This window comes from Schistocerca americana, chromosome 2 (genome assembly GCF_021461395.2).
Source record: "Schistocerca americana isolate TAMUIC-IGC-003095 chromosome 2, iqSchAmer2.1, whole genome shotgun sequence".
NCBI lineage: Eukaryota > Metazoa > Arthropoda > Insecta > Orthoptera > Acrididae > Schistocerca > Schistocerca americana.
This window is the reverse complement of record NC_060120.1, coordinates 3,713,493-3,736,865: the sequence shown is the minus strand read 5'-3', so window position 1 is coordinate 3,736,865 and position 23,373 is coordinate 3,713,493. Positions and strand designations below refer to the sequence as shown.

General features: G+C 40.7%; 1 protein-coding gene across 2 annotated transcripts in view; it reads right to left on the bottom strand.

Annotated features, from left to right (window-relative positions):
- The window catches only part of LOC124592171 (ATP-binding cassette sub-family C member 4-like), a 307,575-nt gene that overhangs the window by 216,122 nt on the left and 68,080 nt on the right, over positions 1-23,373 (bottom strand). For both annotated transcript variants that reach the window (XM_047131809.1, XM_047131810.1), the window contains exon 2: positions 909-1,019. In XM_047131809.1, the coding sequence (XP_046987765.1) occupies positions 909-1,019 (111 nt within the window). The remainder of the gene's footprint in view (positions 1-908; positions 1,020-23,373) is intronic.

Sequence of the window (23,373 nt, the reverse complement as noted above, 5' to 3'; positions counted from 1 at the left end):
ATTGCTTGCCACGAAGAGCAACAAAACGGGGCGTAGAATAACGTCGACGTACCGTTGTGCTGTGAGGATGGTGCGGGTGACAAGCAAAGCAATTCTGCTATGAAAAGAAATATCACTCCAGAGCATCGTTCCTGGTTGTCAGGCCGTGTGGTGAGCGACAGACTGGTGGCCCACTGGTGTCTTGGGGCGACTCCAGACATGTCTTCAGCCTGGGTTTTCACTCACTGGTGTAGAGTCGTCTTCAGCGATGCGTCCCGTTTCGAAATGAACCACAATGACCAGCGAAGACATGTCGGAGACGCCCCAGACAGCAGTGTCACAACAACCTAATTGGTGCCCACCATACGGCCCGAAAGCCAGGAGTCATGGTCTGGGGTACCACTTCTTTTCACAGCAGGATCTCTTTGGTTGTCATCCGCGGCACACTTACGACACAGCGGTACGTCCACGTTACCCTACGCCCCATTTTGTTGCCCTTCATGGTAAGCCATCCTGCGCTTATATTTCAGCTGGATAACGCCCGCCCACACATGGCGACACTTTGTACTGTTTGTCTCCGTGCTTGTCAAGCCCGACCTTCGTCAATAAGGTCGCCGGCTCTCTCCCCAACGGAAAACGTTTGGAGCATTGTGGTCAGGGCTATCCAACCAGCTCGGGATGTTGACGATCTAACGCGCCAACTGGACAGAACTGCTCGTGTAAGCCAGAGGTGGAACAACACGTTATTAACTTGGTCAGTTTAAGAATATCTTTCTCTTGAACAAATCATCCAATTATTCTGAAACTGTAATCATTTCTTTGTCTGTACGTGTACGTAACATCTACAGATTTCCGTTCCATTCGAATAGTTTCTTCGTGGTGTATCTTTTTTGTTTTTGTTTTAGAGTTATTACGATGAAGGTACTCACTCTTCCAGTTTCTGGCCAAGATCTTCAGAGAAGTCTCCATCAAGAGTATCGTATAAGTCATCCACTTCAAGATCCTTTTTTGAACCCAGAACAAAGAGGTCTTTCATCCACCTGAAATGTCCCAAAAACAAGAAATACATTAGCTATATACAATGATCGTTTCTTAGCTTTAATTACTGATAATAACTTCGTACCAGTGCCTATGAGTTTAATTTGTACACAACACCACTGAAGATGATCACTATGTGATTGAAAATCGATTTTGCTAACAATAAACCATCAATATTACGGCCAACGCTGACCTTGCTTCTAATTTCTAAGAACGCACAGGCATTACTCACACTTCGATACTACTCACACTTTTAAAAAGCGCGAATTACTTTGCAATGAATGTCGGCCGTTTTAATAGTGAAACATCGTTTCATACACTAAGCTTTTTTGTTTAATCCACTTGTCTAAGCCACTACAATAAGGAGAAGCAACCGACAACAGTTTATGAAGGAGTTCGGGTACTTCTGAGAAGCAGTAGCTCGCCTTGAAACATTGAGTAACAGATCAGATGGCGTGTTTTGCGTCACTTCGCTGGAACTGCTTGGAGAGAGCTACGAGCACACGCGTACCAAAACGAAAATGAGTTCCTCTACTTGCAGTTTCGTGTTATAGTCGTGCTGTGACTACAAAAACGTTTACAGCCTGTGATAAGAGCGATCGTGGAACAGCGGCGAATATAACTGCACCTGACAAAGGTCAAAGGAACATATACAGCAAGCATCAAACGCTTTTCAAAATTTTCTCTGGTTCTATTGCCTTTAATTCAATCTCAAAATCGTCTGTCTTCAACGCAGGATTCTTGAAGTCTCGTACTCAGTAACACAGTGCAGCTCGTCATTTAACGATTCACAGAAGATTTACGCGTATCTCAAGGACGAGAAGAAACAACGTGCTGCAGCTCGTTCGGTCAGACTTTTCGCAAAATCTTCTGTGAATGGTTACATGGCGAGGTACACTGTGGTACCAAATACAAGATTTCAAGAGTCCAATTTTCAGGACACGCAATTTTCAACTTAAATTAAAGAAAACAGGATCAGAAAAAATATTAAAAAAACTATGTAGTTATGACACACGACTCGGGTTCTGGAGGAGTGTGGTTCAGAATCCGGAAATCTATACTTAGTGCTTCAGTAATTTCCCTAAATCGATTATAGCAAATAAAAAGTTAACTTCTCTGGGAAGACCACATGCGATTCTTTGTCGTGTGCTTTCTTAGTTCGAGCGTTTGCTCGTTCTCTTTTTAATATTCTCGTCTCTACGACGTGTTAAGCTTTAAGCTTTAGCCTTTCTTTTCCTTTGATTTTTGACCATCCTGTTCATTGGTTCCGTTGTTTTAGAAACACATAGCACCACTGTAAAACATAGTAGTACCAATTCCGCACGTGTGAAACTTTTCTTTTCAGTTACTGACCAGTTGTTTCTTTATGCGAGGGTGGTTTGCTAAGTTTGGTAAATTTACATGAAAGAATGGAACTTTTTGTTGCATCTTTATGGTTGGTAAGCTTGATTATTCCAAGGATCGTATAAAGAATTTCAACAGTGTACAGCGTACAGTTCACTGTTGACAGCCGTCTGAATTGGTCAGTGTGTCCCCTGCAATGGACAATGGAGAAAACAGTGATTCGTGCAGTTAATTCATTTGAAGGAATCCGAACAGAATTGGGCGATGTTCACTTGGGCTCTGCAGCATCACTGATGACCATTTACTTTTGGATTAATGAATTTAAACGTGGTCGGACAAGCGCAGAAGACGAAGCGTGCTCTAACAGTCCAATAGAAACCACCACAAAGGAAAGCATTCACAAAATCCATTATACGTTAATGTTAGACCGCCATACAAAAATTCGTGAGATACCTGAGACTATAGGTATCTTAACTGACCAGGTGCCTAATATCCTGCACGGAGAACTGGCAACGAAGCAACTGTGTGCAACGTGACTGCCAAGACCGTTTTGGCCACTTTTTTTTTTTTTTTTTTTTTTTTTTTTTTTTTTTGCCTTCTCAAGGAATAATCCCCTGGAAGAAGGCAGAACCATAACTGGAGCCTGTTATATTTCATTGTAGAATCGTTTGAAACTTGCGTTGGCTGAAAGGAGAGCCAGGTCGGCAAGCAAAAAAGTGTACTTTCATCAGGATAATGCACCATCCCACATAGCAGCGATAACAACGGCGAAAGCCCATGACTAGACTTTGAATTGGTTCCTTATTCATCTCATTCACCCGACTTAATCCCAAGCAACTTCTTTCTGTTCCCTGACTTGAAACTTTAGATTACTGGAAATAACTTTTCATCAAATGAGGAAGCGACAGTTGCAGTCTACAAGTGTTTTGCAGAGATTGACGGAACATATATTTCCGATGGGACGAAATGGCTGGAAAATCGCTGGACTAATTATTTATCCGTCAAAGGAGACTATGTCGAGAAGTAAGGTGTTATTTACAAAGCATTTTCCTTGCTTTTTGGCAAACTTATCAAACCACACGCGTACCTTTGCCTCAGAGATGGATCAGCCTTCTATAGAGAGCAGGCCCTCGAGTAAACTTCGCTCTGGAGCTCCCAGTATAGAACGACTGGGACCATTCTTGCCTCAGCTTATGCGTTCAGACGTGTATGTTGACTTCCAACGTGATCATATTGCAACCTCATATCTCTCGACGAGTGAATGCTGATCAGTGGCATCCGCAAATGATGCACGATTGTTCGAGACGGCAGTTTTCCTTGATTTTCTGTAGCATCTATACTGTTCCTAATTACTACTATCCGGACGTCCCTAAGTAAACTGGACTTGACCACTAGACGTCATCAGAGGCGGACCTGATAGTGTAAAAGGAGGCGAGGAGTATTGTGTTGTCAGCAGAGAAGCAGTAATAGCAAAATGTGTCGGTCAGAAAGATAAGTGATTACGAAAGCGGATTAGTCATTGGATTTCTCCTTAGTACGAAATCCATCAGGGTCGTTTCAATCCTGCAAAAACCGTCCAGGTCGACTTTTGGTGATGCTAGTGTGGAGTGGAAACGCCAAGGAACAACCAAAACTGATCCATGACGAGGCAGACCTCATGTAGTGACGGAACGGAAGCCTATAGCGTTGCGAATAATTGTTGAAGAAATCGCATCATATCAGAGGGAAAGAATCACTCGAGAGTTCCAAAGCGCGCAGTCCAGCTAGTACAATTACTATGAGTAGGGAGTTTAAGAAGAACAATGTGCAATGGTCGATAGACCACGCATATCTGTAGTCAATGATAACTGATGCTTGAGGCGGTGTAAGACGCGGTACGACTGAACAGTTGATGACTGGAAAAAGACTGATTTGGAGTGATTAATCACGCTAAACCTTGTGGAAATCAGACAGAAGGGTTTGGGTTCGGTGAATGCCTTGTGAAAATTACGTGCCATCATGTATAGTGTCAACAGTGAATTACGGAGGAGATGGTGTTACGGGTACGGAGTTGTTTTTCGTGATCAGGAAGTGCGCCTCAGAAAACGGCGAACGCGGAAGGATACGAATATGCAGGGTCATTACAAATGATTGAAGCGATTTCACAGCTCTACAGTAACTTTATTATTTCAGATATTTTCACAATGCTTTGCACACACATATAAGAACTCAAAAAGTTTTTTTAGGCATTCACAAATGTTCGATATGTGCCCCTTTAGTGATTCGGCAGACATCAAGCCGATAATCAAGTTCCTCCCACACTCGGCGCAGCATGTCCCCATCAATGAGTTCGAAACGGTAAGGCTTCTGCTTTAGCCTTTTCCGTAAGATTTTCCAAACCGTCGGCTGTGGTACGTTTAGCTCCCTGCTTGCTTTATTCGTCGACTTCCGCGGGCTATGCGTGAAACTTGCCCGCACGCGTTCAACCGTTTCTTCGCTCACTGCAGGCCGACCCGTTGATTTCCCCTTACAGAGGCATCCAGAAGCTTTAAACTGCGCGTACCATCGCCGAATGGAGTTAGCAGTTGGTGGATCTTTGTTGAACTTCGTCCTGAAGTGTCGTTGCACTGTTATAACTGACTGATGTGAGTGCATTTCAAGCACGACATACGCTTTCTCGGTTCCTGTCGCCATTTTGCCTCACTGCGCTCTCGAGCGCTCTGGCGGCAGAAACCTGAAGTGCGGCTTCAGCCGAACAAAACTTTATGAGTTTTTCCACGTATCTGTAGTGTGTCGTGACCATATGTCAATGAATGGAGCTACAGTGAATTTATGAAATCGCTTCAATCATTTGTAATAGCCCTGTATTTTACAGCATTGAGTGCTGCGTACAATAGAGGAACAGTTCGGAGACGATTATCGTATCAGCATCACAATGCACCCTGTCATAAAGCAGCATCTCTGAAGCAATGATTGGTGGGCAATAACATTCCTGAAATGAACTAGCCTGCCCGGAGTCCCGACCTGGACTCGGTGCAACACCTTTGGGACGAGTTAGAACGCCGTCTTCGCTCCTGACCGCAGCGTCCAACGTCGATGTCTTCTCTGGTTTCAACTCTTGAGTAAAGGCCACTGCCCCGCAGGCTTCGAGACACGTCATCGAAAGCGGCCCATCCCCGTCCCCCCACAGCAGGCTTCAGGTCGTCATACAGACGAAGGGTGGACACACTCCGTTTTGATGTCCACTAAGGTGCCTGGATACTTTTGATCAGATAGTGTATACTCCAAAGAACAGACTACCAGCTTATGAAATACCGAGTTGTAAAACGCACTGAAGATTTCGCATAAACTAAAACAATACATCATTCTGAACGGAGAGAAATCGACAGATGCTAAAATTAGTTCGGTCACGCCCCCCTTCCCCCCCCCCCCCCCCCACCCCCGTCCCCAAGGATGATTTTTCAGTCAAGACAGTGTTGTTGTTGTGGTCTTCAGTCCCTAACACTTATTTGATGCAGCTCTCCATGCTACTCTATCCTGTGCAAGCTTCTTCATCTCCCAGTACCTACTGCAACCCACATCCTTCTGGATCTGCTTACTGTATTCATGGTCTCCATTTACGATTTTTACCCCCTCGCTTCCCTCCAGTACTAAATTGGTAATCCTTTGGTGTTTCAGAATACGTGCTACCAACCGATCCCTTCTTCTACTCAGGTTGTGCCACAGATTTCTTTTCTCCGAAATTCTGTTCAGTATTTCCTCATTAGTTACGTGATCTACCCATCTAATCTCCAGCATTCTTCCGTAGCACCACATTTCAAAAGCTTCTATTCTCTTCTTGTCTGAACTGTTTATCGTTTCAGAAACGACTTCCTGACACTTAAATCTATACTCGATGTTAACAAATTTCTCTTCTTCAGAAACGCTTTTCTTACGATTGCCAGTCTACATTTTATACCCTCCCTACTTCGACCATCATCAGTTATTTTGCTCCCCAAATAGGAAAACTCCTTTACTACTTTAAGTGTCTCATTTCCTAATCTAATACCCTCAGCATCACCCGATTTAATTCGACTACATTCCATTATCCTCGTTTTGCTTTTGTTGGTGTTCATCTTGTATCCTGTTTTCAAGACACTGTCCTCTCTTACCCCTCAACTCTTATAACTGCCATCTGGTTTCTGTACAAATTGTAAATAGCCTTTCGCTGATTCTTTGCCTGTAAGGGAAGCAGTGGTTGAGAAGGGAGTGAGGCGGTGTTGTAGCCTTCCCGCAATGTTATTCAGTCTGTATATCGAGCAAGCAGTAAAGGAAACGAAAGAAAAGTAAAGAGTAGGAATTGAAGTCCAGAGAGATGAAATAAAATCTTTGAGGTTTGCTGATGACATTGTAATTCTGTCAGTGACAATGAAGGACTTGGAATAGTAGTGAACGGAATGGACAGTGTCTTGAAAGCCTGATATGAGACGTATATCAACAAAGGCAAAACGAGGATAAAGATTTGTAGTACAATTAAATCAACTACGTACACAAAATTTAAGTGTGTTTAGAGGACATAAAAAGAAAAAACTTTCTTTGCGTGACGAAAATGTCACATGTGCACCATTTGCATGCTTGGGGGCCATGAAAGTTATTACGCTAGTGATATACAGAGAAGGTGTTCAAGCTGACGTGTGATGGGTGTTGTTTTAGGCATGTTGGTGACCTCCTGTGGATTTCTTTTAGTGAGGGGAGATGAATCGGTGGTGGATGTACAGTGACAGACGCTCTAGGAGAGCTGGTTGCCCGTTTGGCTGAAGCAACTGTCATTATTCGTGAAACCCCTCGTTGTTTTCAGCTTGTCAGACTATCAGATGCCAGATTTTCATTGATGTAAACGGACGACATTTTCCGCGACATCTGTTTAACAAACATTTATTACATTTAACATCATTTATTACACGGCAGTTTCAACACCGTCTTAACCTTCATAGACATGTAGCACGGAAACGGCGCACCTGTGACATTTTAGTGACATAAAACAGTGTTTGTGTAGCTTTTTGCACCCTGCATATGAGAGGTACTCATAAAATTTTAACTATCAACTCCAGCGAAATAGAGTTACGTTCATGCTGTGGCAGCCGGTTATCGTGTTCTAATATGCTACAGCCTATTGTACATATCGCACTAAAATTATGCTCTCCGACATAACTAGAAACCAGTGTCTATTACTAAAACGACGGACAGGCGCGAAACGTTCAACTAAAAACAGTTACGCGACGCAGCTGTCTGTTTTCTTCTGCGCATGCTCTCTTGTGACGTCAACACTACGCTGCTCACAGCAACTAGCTAGCACTTTTCTTTGAAACTGCGTGTAGCGCATTGAGCTAGAGTAGAGTAGAGTATGTGCACTTTTGAAAGAACCTTTGTCGTGACGGAACAGTGGGCGAGTGGGATCAAGCACAGACTGGTAATTTAGGGACATGGGTTTGATTCCCGCTGATACCAATTATTATTATCTTTCTTTCATTTCATTTTATTCCTCACAATGTTAAACTATTAAGTAAATAACAGTTTAGTTTATATTATGTAAAATTAATGTATTGGATTTAGTTACAATTGCTACTCTGGTAAGTTAAAATACTATAATTAGGCTATGGTGTTTAAACAAGCGAGCATACGAGGAAATTTAGTATGAATGTGTTTTCTGTTGATGACCTGCTAAAGAGGTCATTTTCCAGGAAATCTTTGGAGGAGAAAGTGAGATTTTAGAGTTAGGTAGATGAACTTCAAATGTTAATGGAACAACAGAGCGGCGTAGGACGAGGCTTACATAACGCTGAACATTTCGAAGCACTTGCAAAATATTTTGATCAGCTTGTTAATTGTCCAGAGCCGGTCCATAAGCTCGAACACTCAAATGCTCATGAAAATACAGGATAAAATTCATCCCAACTAACAAAGAAATTGAAGAAGTTAATAAAACCTTATAAAGCTTGTTGGAGAAGACTCTACACAGCACCACGCGACGACAGCGGTGTTTGCCTGCTCCGACATCTGCATGGACGGCAGCCTACGTGTGTAACACCTGCTGTGCTAGCCAGTCTGAAGATGCTTTAAATAAGGTGAAACGCATTATTGGCAAAATATAAAACAATAAAGCCTGTTCTGCAGCAAAGACTGTTTATCTCTTCAAAATACAGCAGGACTTTCCAAACGGTCTCAACCAAAAATAAAAAAAAGAGCTAAAATTGACCTTTGAGAAAACTCGGGAAACCCAAAAACTCCCAGGAGAGTGGAAGGTGGTCTCGATACATCCACAACAAAAGAAAGTCAATAAACAAGATGTTAACAACAACAGAGGAATTTCTTTGCAGCCAGTTGCATATAACATATTTTCCAACACTATACTAGACAGAGTAGAAACTGCACAGGAGAGTAATTTAGGTGACTATCAAAGTGGTTTTAGGAAGTGCAAATCGTGTTCTATACAAATAAATAATGTGAAGTGAATCATTTGCCACAGATTACCGAATTTAAAATGTCAGAATTTTTCTTTGAAATTATGTGCAGGGTATTGTGCAAGTGTAGACTGTGTGGAGTTTTTGAAGGGCAACTGTCCTAACTTCATTCTGGGATAACCTCATTCTGGGAGAGTGGTGTGAAGCACAGAATTGTAATTTGTAGACCCGGGATCAGCTCGTGCAGATACCAACTTTTTTTTTTCATGTTATTTTGTTTCCTTCAATGTTAAACTGTTCTCTTCAGCAGAAGTGTAAATTTTACTGCTGTCAGGCAAATCGAGACGGCTAAAAGACTCATTTGAGTTGGTCTGACGCAGCTTAACAGTTCCGATACTGACGCTACATTGTCTTGGCTTCTCTAACAGAGTGCTAGGGTTCGGAGGCGGAAATTTCAGTGTGTATATCTCCTACCATCAAAATGGTCGTATGTGTATAGGAAGTAAATATCCTACGTTGAACTAACTATTCGAATGTTGTTAACGTTTATATAATTTCATAAGGCCAGAAACATTGTATTATAAGGGAAAATTTACATGTATTGCCATGAGTGCGTCGTTGTCTAGGGTGTCGGTTCTTGTTTATGCTTTCAAGTTAATAGGTCCAAGATTTTCTGGTTCAGTGAAAGTCGCTGGAATACTGTTGCTTTTTAACATCATCAGTATTTATTCGTAAATATTCTTGACACTTTGTACAACACCACTTGTTAAGTAAATCCATTGTGCAACATTTCACAACAACCCAAAGGACTTCATAATTACATAACCAATCTCGACAACAACAGAAACTGTTACAGTTCGTTTGATGCCTAAACTCTCTGTAACTATTACGTACATAGCTTCCAGGTCCTCCTAGAACACTTTGTAGCTCAAATGAATTTTATTGCCACTGTCTTAATTGAAATTACTTTTCAGGTACAATTAACATAACGTTTTCTGGAAAAAATTATTTTTATTAAGATTTATGCGCCTAATAATTAATTGTGAAAGTTGAAAATTGCGATTTTGACAATATAAAAACAATCAGCCTGCTGTCGTCGTATAATTGTCGATTGAATTATAGATAGCAACATTTGAAAAAAAAAAGAAAACAGAAATTTTGTTTACATGAAAACTGCAGCATAATAAGATGGGATTCTTTGTAAAGTGGTTTTTGGCTGATTTAAGTTAATAACTGTGATTCCTAATTTTCGTGATTCAACATCGATGTTCTAAATGCATCGATATGAAAAATAAAATCATATTATCAGGAAAACAGTGTTTTGATGATGAAATATATGCAAAATCATCTTTAGACGTGGAATATTTAATTTAAATATAAAAATTAACTCCAGTCAGGCCGAAATTTATACGGAATCGAACATATCAACTGAAGTACGAAAGTTCTGGGGAGGCAAGATTTTTAAAAATATTTGTTATTATAGCCTCAGTTACAAATATTCATACTCAAATATTAGTTTAGATCAAAAGCAACCTAAACATAAAATAAGGCATATTACTTTCGATGATAAGTATTATTTTATTTTATTTTATTTTTAGGCTGAAGATGATCATTTCTTATGATTGAAACTTCAGTAGTAACCAAGTATGGATATTTGCAATGAAGCCTGTAATACAAGGAGCGATCAAAAAGTTCCCGTTTGAGGACGGTGCTGCAGCCTATATGTAACGTAGCGGGACTTCGATGCAGGTATGTAACCACCGTTATGTAAACAAGGGATTACAGTGGCATTCGTGCTTTTCCGACGTGCGTGCGCTAAATACGGAAACGTGAACTATGGCGACGTTATTGCCAAATGCACCCACACAGGACCAACGTGCTGTTATTCTTTTTTTGGTCGCCGAAGTACAAACACCCGCAGCCATCCATCGGAAAATGAAGAATGTGTATGGGCAGCATGTCTGTCGAAAACCGTCGTTGTGAAACTGTGCACCACGTTCCGTGTTGGTCGCGATTCGACACAAGGTGCCGGTCCATCTGGGAGGCCAGCCTCACCTATTACTTATTCATTTCAACGTCCTGGAGTCTCCATCACTAGGGAACGGTAGTGCGCAACGCTGGAGAAATAACGGAGTGCAATTAAGGCAAAACGTCTGGCAAAAGAAAGTGAGTTGATACTCAACAGATGTTATACATTGCGCATAAATAGCCGGGAAGTCCCATTATTGTTCGATTATATTACTGGCGATCGTGTATCGTAATCATTGACGATGGTGAAATATCTAGACCTTTGGATTGGGAGCGATTCAAGAACCACCTAAAACTAATTGTAGGAAAGGCAGATGAGATTTGTCGGAAGCTTCCTAAAGATATACAATTCATGCGCGACGGAGGCATATTAGTAAATTTCGTTCGGCCGATTCGCCAGCAATGCTCATCAGTATGTGCACTATTAAGACGTAAAATTAATAAAGATGATAAAAATTGTTCGAAGACGGGCTCCACGTTTCTTCGCGGGTTATTTCGGCTAGTACCGGCGACGCTCAATCAACTCCAGAGGCGTTGTGCTGCAAGATAAGATTTATTGTTAAAATTCTGAGAACATACAGGTCGTGAAAAGTGAAATAACATATTAATTCCTTCAAATTACAATAAAATCAGGAAAAATCGAGGAGGTTCAAGGGCAAGGCAACTGCGGAAAGAAACGAATTGTGGTGAGGGAGGAGGGGGGGGGGGGGGTTGCTGATAGTGATACACGATGAACACACCGCTACACAACGTAAAGTGAAAATGTAATTGCAGTTGCTCTCTGTATTCGGAGGTAACAGGTAACAGAACACAATGATACGGAACACAATGAAGAATTAGGTTCATTACAAAAATTTGCTGGGTTGGACAGGAGATGCGACTGCGTGATCAGATTCTCATTTATAACGTGTATTGAGCCCAAACTTGTTTGCCGTGTCTTATACGCTCAAAGTAGTGGGCACTGCTGATGTTTATCTGTCTCCCTGACTAGGTGTGAAATCTGGTGGTATCCCTGCACTTGTTATATGCCTCCATCGGATGATTTCACTCTTCATCTTATTTCAGCCCAACAGACACGCAATGTTGCACCCAACACGCATCCACAACAGACCAGTTAAACAGAAGGCAGGAAAGTCGTTAAAGGATGGTAATTACGAAAGCGTCTGCAAGTAGAACGGTCGTAATAGCCACCGTAGGTCATCCATCCAAGACTGGCCAAAAGCTTACTTCGCTTTTTACACATATTTTAGGAGACTGCAGATGACACCGACTCGTGCAATCATTTCAAGGTGTGTTGTAGGAGAAAGCAAGATTGACCGAGGTAACAACTGACTCATATGCAGTCTAGAAACAGAGAAATATTTTATTGTGAAATTTGAGGATGACAAAGTTCGATGTGCTGGTAATGACAACCCCTTGAAACCGTATGATTTTAGTATCTCCTATAACAGCGCACAAAGTGTTCCAAAATGACTCATCTGATTTCGCACACGAATGCAGACAGTGCAGAATTTCAACTTATGTATCGAAACAAAGATTTTATCTTGGCGTTAGTTGTAAGTTGTTGGTTCATATCGTTGCCGGTCGGGGTCTCATGCTTCGCTAGCTTGCTCGCTCTTTCATTACCCAATGTGCGTTGTATCATGTGTGCCCATCGACCGAATTTAACTGAATAACTTCTCCAGAGAATGAAAGACTGTGTGAAATTGTGAAAGTCGCGTGATACGACATGACCTGTTCTGGCGCAGAGCGCCAAAGATTACTATTGCGCTCCGATATACTCAAAAGAGGTCAAAGACATTTTTTTAGCCCGACCGCGTTGAAACAAAATATGAGATACAATGTGAAAACAAAAGTGTACTACATCCTATACCACTTTTGTTTTGTCTGTCTGTATGTGTACACGCACGGTATTACAGTTCATTGTAATTTATAGTTAAAAATATGCAATGTGAGTAGTTTCGATGTGACACATCTCTATATATCAAGAAGTACGACATATAAAAAAAGCAATGGATAATTGCCTGTTTTTGAGGAACAGTTATTATTAGCGCAAAAGCTGGTTTATGTGGCATCAGCCACGATAATGTGTGAAAAAATGTGTAAAGTAAGTTTCTCTTTAGCTTATTGAAAAATTAATTCTAAACTGAATGCAGTTATTTGTCTTGTTATTTAAATAGAAATCACGAGTCAATTTCTCATGCCCCATGTTCATAAATGTTTGTCATTTTAGTACAAATGTTCACAGAAATAATCGATGATTCCACAGGACGAAGGAACTTGAAAGAAGTTGTAATCAGCAAACTACTATTCGTCAGTGAATGGTAATTCGCTGTACTTTATTTCCAAACGTAGGTCCCTTCGGTAATCTTGTAGAAATTCAGGCTCAGAAGCTATCCGGCGAAGATTTGATTACAATCCCCGTTTGTGTTTTCCAGAAAAGTGTATCAAAAATTATTGATCGCTTCTTTGAAGTATCCGACACGTCATTGCACGGAACAAGATGCGCCTATGTTCGAAATCCGGCGTACTCGCACGAGGCTAAAAAGCGACATCCTCCAAAACATCAGGTACCATAGTTAACAGCAAAATACTCTCTCCATTTCCCCCCCCCCCCCCCAATTCAAAATATTTATAATAATATACTGGCGCCGGAACAGGGACGTTACCGAAATTTTTGCTTGCGAACTTGTTCTGAAACGCCACATATATAATTTATTCTAATAGTGGCTAGTGAAAAATTTCAAAGTTGTGTGGCATTAATTTTGTCTTTTTATTTCACGCATGTCAACCCCGATGACAATACTGTACGGAGTCATAAAAGCAGAAACCAAATAAGACGGACGATAACGGGTAAAAATTTTAACCTAGTTAGAATTTTAACCAAGTTAGCCGACCGACAAAGAAAACTACAGCGGTGAGTACTATTTTCAATACCTGCAGTCCAACCTATTTAGTATCCAATAACGACAGAAACATCTGTGAATCCCATCAAATCCCATCCTTTTTCATGTAATTTCCTGCCTAAAATCTGTTTTCAGTAGAAATTGGCATTTTAGGTGCATTAGCTGCAGTACGATAATAGTTGTAAAATTTTCATGTTTAATTGTTTTCATCCACATTCGTTCACGGCGTTGTAAACGGCTTCGAAATTTTTTTGTTTGATTTCTGGCGCATTCATGTTGTCTTCCCCACTAGTATCGCCAATTGTTTATATGACGCATGAGTTACGTTGACTGTCCCAGTAGGCAACAAAGGGCACGTGCTAGCCTCCTTACCGCTCTGTTGACAACTGACGAGCGTTCAAATTCCTTGCCACGCCCCATCACCCTTTACAAACACAGACGCGATGGCAGACAATCGCTTACCATTGACAGATGACGCTGACGAAACGACCGACGTGCCTTACCACCTCAGATCGACTTAAGACAGCACGGACTGACAGAACTTCTGAACGTCCTGAAGAGATAGAGAGAGGACGAATCACGGAAATGAAGACTTCTGGGATCGTCTCACCGTCCCCCAATCAATCTTGGCTCAAAGAATGAAAGAAATAATGGCTAAATTAGCCACTGATCTGAACGCAAAGGCAAATGAAACTAAATCAGAGGTGGCTAAATTAACTGAGAAACAAGTGACAAAGGCAGACCTATTTAATCTTGTAACAAAAGATGAAATTAGTAATTTAAGCAACCCCTCAAGAAATTCAGACTACTCTTGACTCATTTAAAACCGAGTTAGATGCCAAAATTGATCAGGAAGTTAAAACATTAAAACAAAAACTATCAGAAAACATCGCGCGTAAACTCGACCAAATACATCAGCAAAATGAAGCTAAAATAGATAACTCTGCTTCAGGCAGCTTGTACGGAATTAGGCAAACGAACTTCCGACAATTTTATTAAAATAAACCTCGATATTACTGACACAAACTCGCGTGTCGAAGTAATTGATCGGCACTTACACAAAATCAGCAATGATGTTAGTACTATCAAAGAACAAGTAGACCACCAGACAGATGAAATTAAACAGTTATCATTGCATACCGAAAAAATTAGCCGAACATCTCAGTGAGAAAGTAAGAAGTATAGATGAAAAATACCGTAATTTGTCATCATCTAAGGATGAAGATATCGCAAATAAATTACGAACTGATTTACCGGAAGCAGTTCAAACAGCCACAATGAATGTCGTAAATACACCTGGATCGTCAGGAGACACAATTGTGAGTGAATTAGGAGTAATAAGACGTGTAGTGACTAACGAATTGCCAACATGAAAGGACCAAATAACGAAACGATTGGAAAACCTAGAGCAGCAAGCTCAATCGAAAGACAGAGAACAGTCTCAGCGCTATCCAGACTCTTTGCTGTCAGTATGCGACACAGATGAGGGATCACAATACCACCTGTACCCCACAGGCAATAGACCCGATCATGCAAACACAAATGTAAACACACAGCCTCAACCAATAAATGAATCTGCATCATTAAGCCAACTAATGAAAGAAGAGAGTCTTCTTAAGCACAGAAACTTCCAGTCCTTTAATCCAGACAAAAGGAATCTTCACCCTATTGCATTTCTCAAATCTTTCTCTGGTATTTTTCCGAATAGCTGGACGGACAGACAGCGAATCAAATATGTCATCGGACATATGACCGGTGTATCCGCAATATGGGGCACCGAGATGCTTATAGGGACTTCGAACAGGCATTTTTAGCCAAGTTTTGGAACGAGGGAGTACAGAAGCATCTAAGGGAAGAAGTTTATTAGGCCGAACCATTTAATCCAAAGAATGCAAGGTCTGAGGAAGTACTTTGAGAAGTATCTATACAAGATTAGGTATTGGGATACCCTGATTTCGACTTTCATGCTGATATTGAAGTCGAAGTTACCAGCATTCATACGAGAGAAATTAGTTAACGTATCGGAGGATGGTCAGGAAGGTTTCCTGTCTATATTAGACTCATTTGATCTTATTCATGAGGAGACTCGCGCCAATAAGAAACACAGTTCAAATAACAACAGTTGGCAATTCCCGAATTGCAGTAACAGTAATTCTTCTCAGTCAGACAATAGAAAACGCAACTACCACAGCAGTGACAACGGTAGCTATAGCGGTAATTCTCAATGGAAAACAGACAATAACTACACATACAAGAGAAACCGGAATAATAATCGGAATCGTTATAATCCTATGAATGACACTAATCTTAAAACAGTACGGAAATCAGCTTGGTTCAAATGGCTCTGAGCAGTATCCGACTTAACTTCTGAGGTCATCAGTCGCCTAGAACTTAGAACTAATTAAACCTAACTAACCTAAGGACATCACACACATCCATGCCCGAGGCAGGATTTTAACCTGCGACCGTAGCGGAAATCAGCCTTCTCATCAGTCGTATGGCAATAATTCAAATAACCGCAGTTGGCAGCGCGGCTATCAACAAACAGCGCAGCCGTGGAATGCAAGTCAACAATCGCCCCTGTATCACCAACACAGTCAAATTAAAAAAAATGGTTCAAATGGCTCTGAGCACTATGGGACTTAACATCTAAGGTCATCAGTCCCCTAGAACTTAGAACTACTTAAACCTAACTAACCTAAGGACATCACACACATCCATGCCCGAGGCAGGATTCGAACCTGCGCCGTAGCGGACGCGCGGTTCCCAGGCCCCCAAAACCGCACGAGTGGTCGACTGTGAAGAGCGGACAAATTGAATAGCTGGGCGGCGGCCATTAGAGTGGTAAACTGACGCGCGGAGTTCGAATGTTTATACATCGCTTTTGGTTATAAAATGCTTTCCCTTGAGTTAGGTCACAAACATAATGCCTCATTTAAATACGTTACTACAATATACTTTTTAATTTATGAACAAAAAGCAACTAGTCTCTGTTTATGAATTTATCTTACGTACTACATGGAATCTGCCGTTGCTAAAAGTTATGTACTGGATCCCTAGCATTTTTCGTAGTTCATTTACGATAGATGTACGCAAAATGCATCAAAATACTCGAAGATTTGCCCACTATATTAATAGATATTTTCTGACTCTACCTTGCTTTAGATTTTATGACGAGAAGAGCGTTATATATGGCATAGTGCTTTGGCAACTCACGACCAAATTATCAAGTTTCAGCCTAACTTAGACCATGAAAACACTACCGATCAGCCAACTTTCTTCAAAATGATCAGAACATATAAAAAGTTATTCTGTCGGTCGGAAATCTTGCCTCCTGACAGCGTGTAACCATTTTTGTAACAGCTGTGGTTTTGAGAAAGGAAACCTGCAAATAGATGCACAGACATTATGCTAATACCGTGTTACAAAAACATTTATTAAGCAAGTGCACTGACATACAAAACAACTTAAAATATCCACATACCGTGAAATGTAATATTCGTTCCTTTCTCGAATTTATTTGTACAATTAATCGCTGCACAACTCTTCACCACTGTACTCCTTTTGATTGGAACGTACAGACAGTAGAATTAACAAATACTGTATGTACGCGCCAACAAACATACAACGTTGAGTCAGGTCTTCATAAACAACAATACTACACAACACATCAGACTACAACCACTATAATGGCGTCCAGCCGAAGGTTCAAATTATCCCGCGACTGCAGCGCCATAAGTGAGTCTAGTTATTTTTGACAAGGTCTTTGGCGGTTCCAGACTGTACCGCCCAGAGCCGCTCGGCCTCTTCGGCCGGCGTCAAATTAAAAACGCAACAAGAAAATTAAAAAATAATCGTCATAATTACCACACCTCTTAGCAAAACTACGGTACACAGCCTAACAATAAGTTTCAGCCATCATTTTCTCAACCGAATAGTAACAGCAACAACCAAGAACCGCGTAAAAAATAACAATCCTCCTGTCTTTCTCACCCAAGCTGATAATGCACCGCCATTTAATCCCGAAAGTTTTGAGCCTCAATTTGAAACTCGTTTCGTTCATAACAGCCAATTCTATTCACCGACAAATAATGGAAGCGAACAAGCCCTGAATTTGACAATCAACAACAGTACTTCAAATAGCCAGCAGACAACGGAAAACTAGTTTCAGCATCTGACGACCCCCTTAACAATGCTGACATACAATAAGGGGGTAATTACTTCCACCGACGTACTAATAACGTATTTATTTTGCAGTATAATGACAAACAGGATAAACTAGACGAACTGCTACATGAAAACGTCATTACTGAAAGAGACGACTAGTACGACGATCAAGTGCAGACAGTAACATGTATGTTTATAAGGAACTAGGACGACCGCTATTATTGACACTAGAGCAAATGTAAATGCCGTACCCTTTGTTTGTTTAAACAATTGTCAAATACTGTAAAGATACCAACTCTCCCGTTTCAAAATTGCACTATAACCGGAGCTATAAGCTTGTAGGTCCAGAAAATTAACATGCAAGCTTTAATAACGATTCAGTTTCAGTCCACTGTTATACAAAGCATTCTCCTTGTAGCAAAAAAAAAATTATGTGTCTCATGTTTGCTTGGCATGGAATTCCTGCGCCAAACGAAAGCAAAAATTGACATTTATCATGGAATCTGTACTTTGAATGTCAACGACCAAGAAATTGTTTTACAATTAATTACAGAGAAAGTTCGGAATTATCCTTTAGGTCATCGATTGAAATTACATTGATTTATAAGAAAGTACAACAATCCTCACGACTATTGGGCCCGTACCTGCCAATACACTTTACAACGATGACGAAGGCTATCCTCCAGACAGAAATGAAATTATTGCTAAAACTAAAATCGACCGACTTAAATGACCAGCAGCGACAAGAACTTCACCGAATTCTAAACTCTTTCATCCATATTTTTTTCCGCGAGACCTGGAACAATAATGGGCTTTGAATATCAAATGGAAGTAATTTCCCACTCCACCTTTTGCAGAACAACATACGTAATTGCAATTCCCTTTTCTCGCCGAGAAGCAGTAAAAGAAGAAATTAAAAAGATGTTACGGTGAAAAGTGATTGAGACCTCAGATTCACCCTACAGCAGTCCATTGTTAACCATTCTCAAATCTGATAGTACAGTACGTCTGGTGCTCGATACCCGGAACATAAAATTATTCTCCCTGTCAGAACTCGTTCTGAAGCTCTCGACGAGCATTTACAAAGATTTAACGGTGTTCGCTATTTGTCTAGAATCGATCTTATAATGTCATAGTGGCAAGTGAGACTTCACGAAGAATCACGAAAGTACACAGAGTGATGCCTTTCGGTCTAAATGTCAGCTCAGGCGTATTTATTTCTGCACTCGACCATGTACTTGGAGAAAATTTATTAGATGGAGTTACCGTTTATGTAGACGATCTATTGATCGCTATTAACACTTGGGAAAAGCATATTGAACTCATTCAAAAGGTATTTCAGAAATTTCTTGAATATGGTGTCACAGCCAACCTTACCAAATCTAAATTTGCCCGTTCTCAAATCAAATTCTTGGGTCATGTCATTTCCCAAGATGGAATCAAATCCGATCCGTACAAAATCAATGCAGCCAATAATTTTCCTACACCAACCACTAAGCGACAGTTGAAAAGCTTTCTTGCCCTTGCCTCTTTCTTCAGAAAGTTTCTATCCAACCAGGTAATGAACCAGTCTTGACTGTCGAAACTGTTAAAGAAAAGCACACTTCTGAATTGGACTCCAGAATGCCAACAAGCTTTCGATTCTATAAAACAAACTCTTGTCAATAGCCCTATCTTACACCATCCCGACGTGACACAAGATTTTTGCGTCTCATCCGATGCTTCCTTTCAAGGGCTTGGCGCCATTCTCTTCCAAATAGTCAAAACCAACAATGCTCAGGAAATTAAGATTATCAGTTTCGAGTGTTATCTGAAGCAGAAAGGTCCTATTCAATAACCAAGCTTGAAGCACTCGCAGTCATTTACACGTTTTACATCTCAGGCCATAAAGTAAAAGTATTTTTCGACCACCAAGCACTAAGCTTTCTCCTCTCCTGCAAATTGATACACCCTCGTTTGACCCGATGGTGCTCATTCTTAAAAGAATATAATTTTGAGTTTATTTATATAAAAGGTAAAGATAATGTTTTGGATGACGCATTGTCCCGAATGCCGGAAGCATCTTCAGATTCCAGCGATCTTCTGGAACAAATGTCCAACTATCGAATACTATTAATGAAAGATCCTTTACATCGAAGATATTTTCTTCAACTGTGCAATCATATTGAACAGTTACAAAACTAAGATCCGAGATGGAACAAAATCAAGCATTTGATCACCAATAATACTGACCATCCTCTGGGCAAACGCTTCAAGATGCACAACAATGTTTTATTTAATAGGACATCTCTTACAAGCGACAACTGGCTTGTCTACATTCCTAAGGAATTTGAAGAACATCTCTTGGGGACATTTTGGCCCCGAAAAGTGTAAGTGGAAGATAGCCACCTTCTGTTACGTTCTTAACTTACACAGGAAAATTCACAAACTTCTCCGAAATTGCCTCATATGTCAAAAAGCAAAGCCCTTCAATCTATCAAACACTCTTCCTCTAAACCCCGTCTTAGCAGCAAAAGCTAATCGGATAATAGGAACTGATCTCGCAGGTTCATATCCACGTGGACGTGGAGGCCTGAAATACATTGTTTGCCTCATTGACTTATTTACAAAGCACTGAACCAATAATCAGGCGACTTGAACAAGTCTACTTCCCCCGTTTCGGAATTCCCGAATCGATACTTTCTGATAATGGCTCTAATCTCGTTTCCAGTCAATGGAGACACTTTTTAGTCAATAACCACATCAAACAGATCCTTATATCAAAATTTAGACCAAAGAGCAATCAGACTGAACGTGTGTTTAAAGAATTCAATCGTTTCATTAGGACTTACATACCGAATCAACAAAGAGCTTTTGACGAAATCGTAAATAACTTGCCACACTTCTCCACCGGTTTTACTCCAAACGAGTTGATTCCTCAGCGAAGAGAACAAAATGAATGGATTAACCCCGTTCCCAAAACACAAAATGCAAGCCCAAATCTTGATGCAAATATCCGACAAGCATTAATTTCGCTCCCTACCCAAGCTCTAATCCACAAGAAAGCTTTCGAAGCCAACGTACATAAAGTTTTGGAATATAAACAAGGTGAAAAGGTACTCCTGAGAACACATTTTAAGCCATCACTTATTCTTAAGATGAACCGCAAATGGCAGTCGCTTTTTCGGGGACCGTATACAGTATTCAGGAAGCCTCACGTCGGATGCTACTTTATAGCAGACCTGGTAAGTGGCAGAATTAAAGGCTTGTATCACCATGCTGATTTGAAGAAGTATTATTGCAAGAAGTGAGTAATCAAACGCACCACCAATTACCAACGGCAATGTTGAACAAAATCTAGCATTGCGTATGACGGAGAAATAGCTAACTAGTGTAACAACAACGACGAGATTTATGTATGTCAACAACAGCGCTCACATATTATCATCAGAGTCCAATCTATTATGTAAGAACAACCTAAAACATGAACATGTGACATAAACATGACATCTCTTGATGAATGAAAACATCAATCTTAACCACAGTAGTAATAGATAATGTAATGATGAAAAGAACAGAGATTATCGAATCTTAAAGAGAAGCTCGCGGCATACAACCACGTAGTTTTAAGTTTTAGATTTAAGTATATTTTATGGCAAATGGATGAGTAATCGTAAGCCAAGTACGAGCTAAAAACGCCAACTTCCTCTGATGAAATGAAGTAATTTAGAAGAGGTGAATAAGCATTCACTTTTAGTTTTAAGGTTGTTATGTCACAATTATATATGGAATTAGCCGTTGAAAAAATGTAAAAGATAAGACTGGTTTCCCCACCATGGACCTTGCTGTTGGTGTGGAGGCTTGCGTGCCTCAGCGATACAGATGGCCGTACCGTAGGTACAACCACAACGGAGGGGTATCTGTTGAGAGGCCAGACAAACGTGTGGTTCCTGAAGAGGGGCAGCAGCCTTTTCAGTAGTTGCAGGGGCAACAGTCTGGATGATTGACTGATCTGGCCTTGTAACACTAACCAAAACGACCTTGCTGTGCTGGTACTGCGAACGGCTGAAAGCAAGGGGAAACTACAGCCGTAATTTTTCCCGAGGGCATGCAGCTTTACTGTATGGTTAAATGATGATGGCGTCCTCTTGGGTAAAATATTACGGAGGTAAAATAGTCCCCCATTCGGATCTCCGGGCGGGGACTTCTCAGGAGGACGTTGTTATCAGGAGAAAGAAAACTGGCGTTTTACGGATCGGAGCGTGGAGTGTCAGATCCCTTAATCAGGCAGGTACGTTAGAAAATTTAAAAAGGGAAATGGATAGGTTAAAGTTAGATATAGTGGGAATTAGTGAAGTTTGGTGGCAGGAGGAGCAAGACTTCTGGTCAGGTGAATACAGGGTTATAAATACAAAATGAAATAGGGGTAATGCAGGAGTAGGTTTAATAATGAATAAAAAAATAGGAGTGCGGATAAGCTACTACAAACACCATAGTGAACGTATAATTGTGGCCAAGATAGACACGAAGCCCACGCCTACTACAGTAGTACAAGTTTATATGCTAAAAGAAATTATTCAGGTAGTGAAGGGGGACGAAAATTTAATAGTCATGGGTGACTGGAATTCGAGAGTAGGAATAGGGAGAGAAGGAAACATAGTAGGTGAATATGGATTGAGGGTAAGAAATGAAAGAGGAAGCCGTCTGGTAGAATTTTGCACAGAGCATGAATTAATCATAGCTAACATATGTGTCAAGAATCATGTAAGAAGGTTGTATACATGGAAGAACCCTCGAGATACTGAAAGATATCTGATACATTATATAATGGTAAGACAGAGATTTAGGAACCAGGTTTTAAATTGTAAGACATTTCCAGGGGCAGATGTGGACTCTGACCACAATCTATTGGTTATGAACTGTAGATTAAAACTGAAGAAACTGCAAACAGGTGGGAATTTAAGGAGATGGGACCTTGATAAACTGACTAAACCAGAGTTTGTAGAGAGTTTCAGGGAGAGCATAAGGGAACAATTGACAGGAATGGGGGAAAGAAATACAGTAGAAGAAGAATGGGTAGCTCTGAGGGATGAAGTAGTGAAGGCAGCAGACGATCAAGTAGGTAAAAAGACGAGGGCTGGTAGAAATCCTTGGGTAACAGAAGAAATATTGAATTTAATTGATGAAAGGAGAAAATATAAAAATCCAGTAAATGAAGCAGGCAAAAATGAGATCGACAGGAAGTGCAAAACTGCTAAGCAGGGATGGCTAGAGGACAAATGTAAGGATATAGACGCTTATCTCACTAGTGGTAAGATAGATACTGCCTACAGGAAAATTAAAGAGACCTTTGGAGAAAAGAGAACGACTTGTATGAATACCAAGAGCTCAGATGGAAACCCAGTTCTAAGCAAAGAAGGGAAAGCAAAAAGGTGGAAGGAGTATATAGAGGGTCTATACAAGGGCGATGTACTTGAGGACAATATTATGGAAACGGAAGAGGATGTAGATGA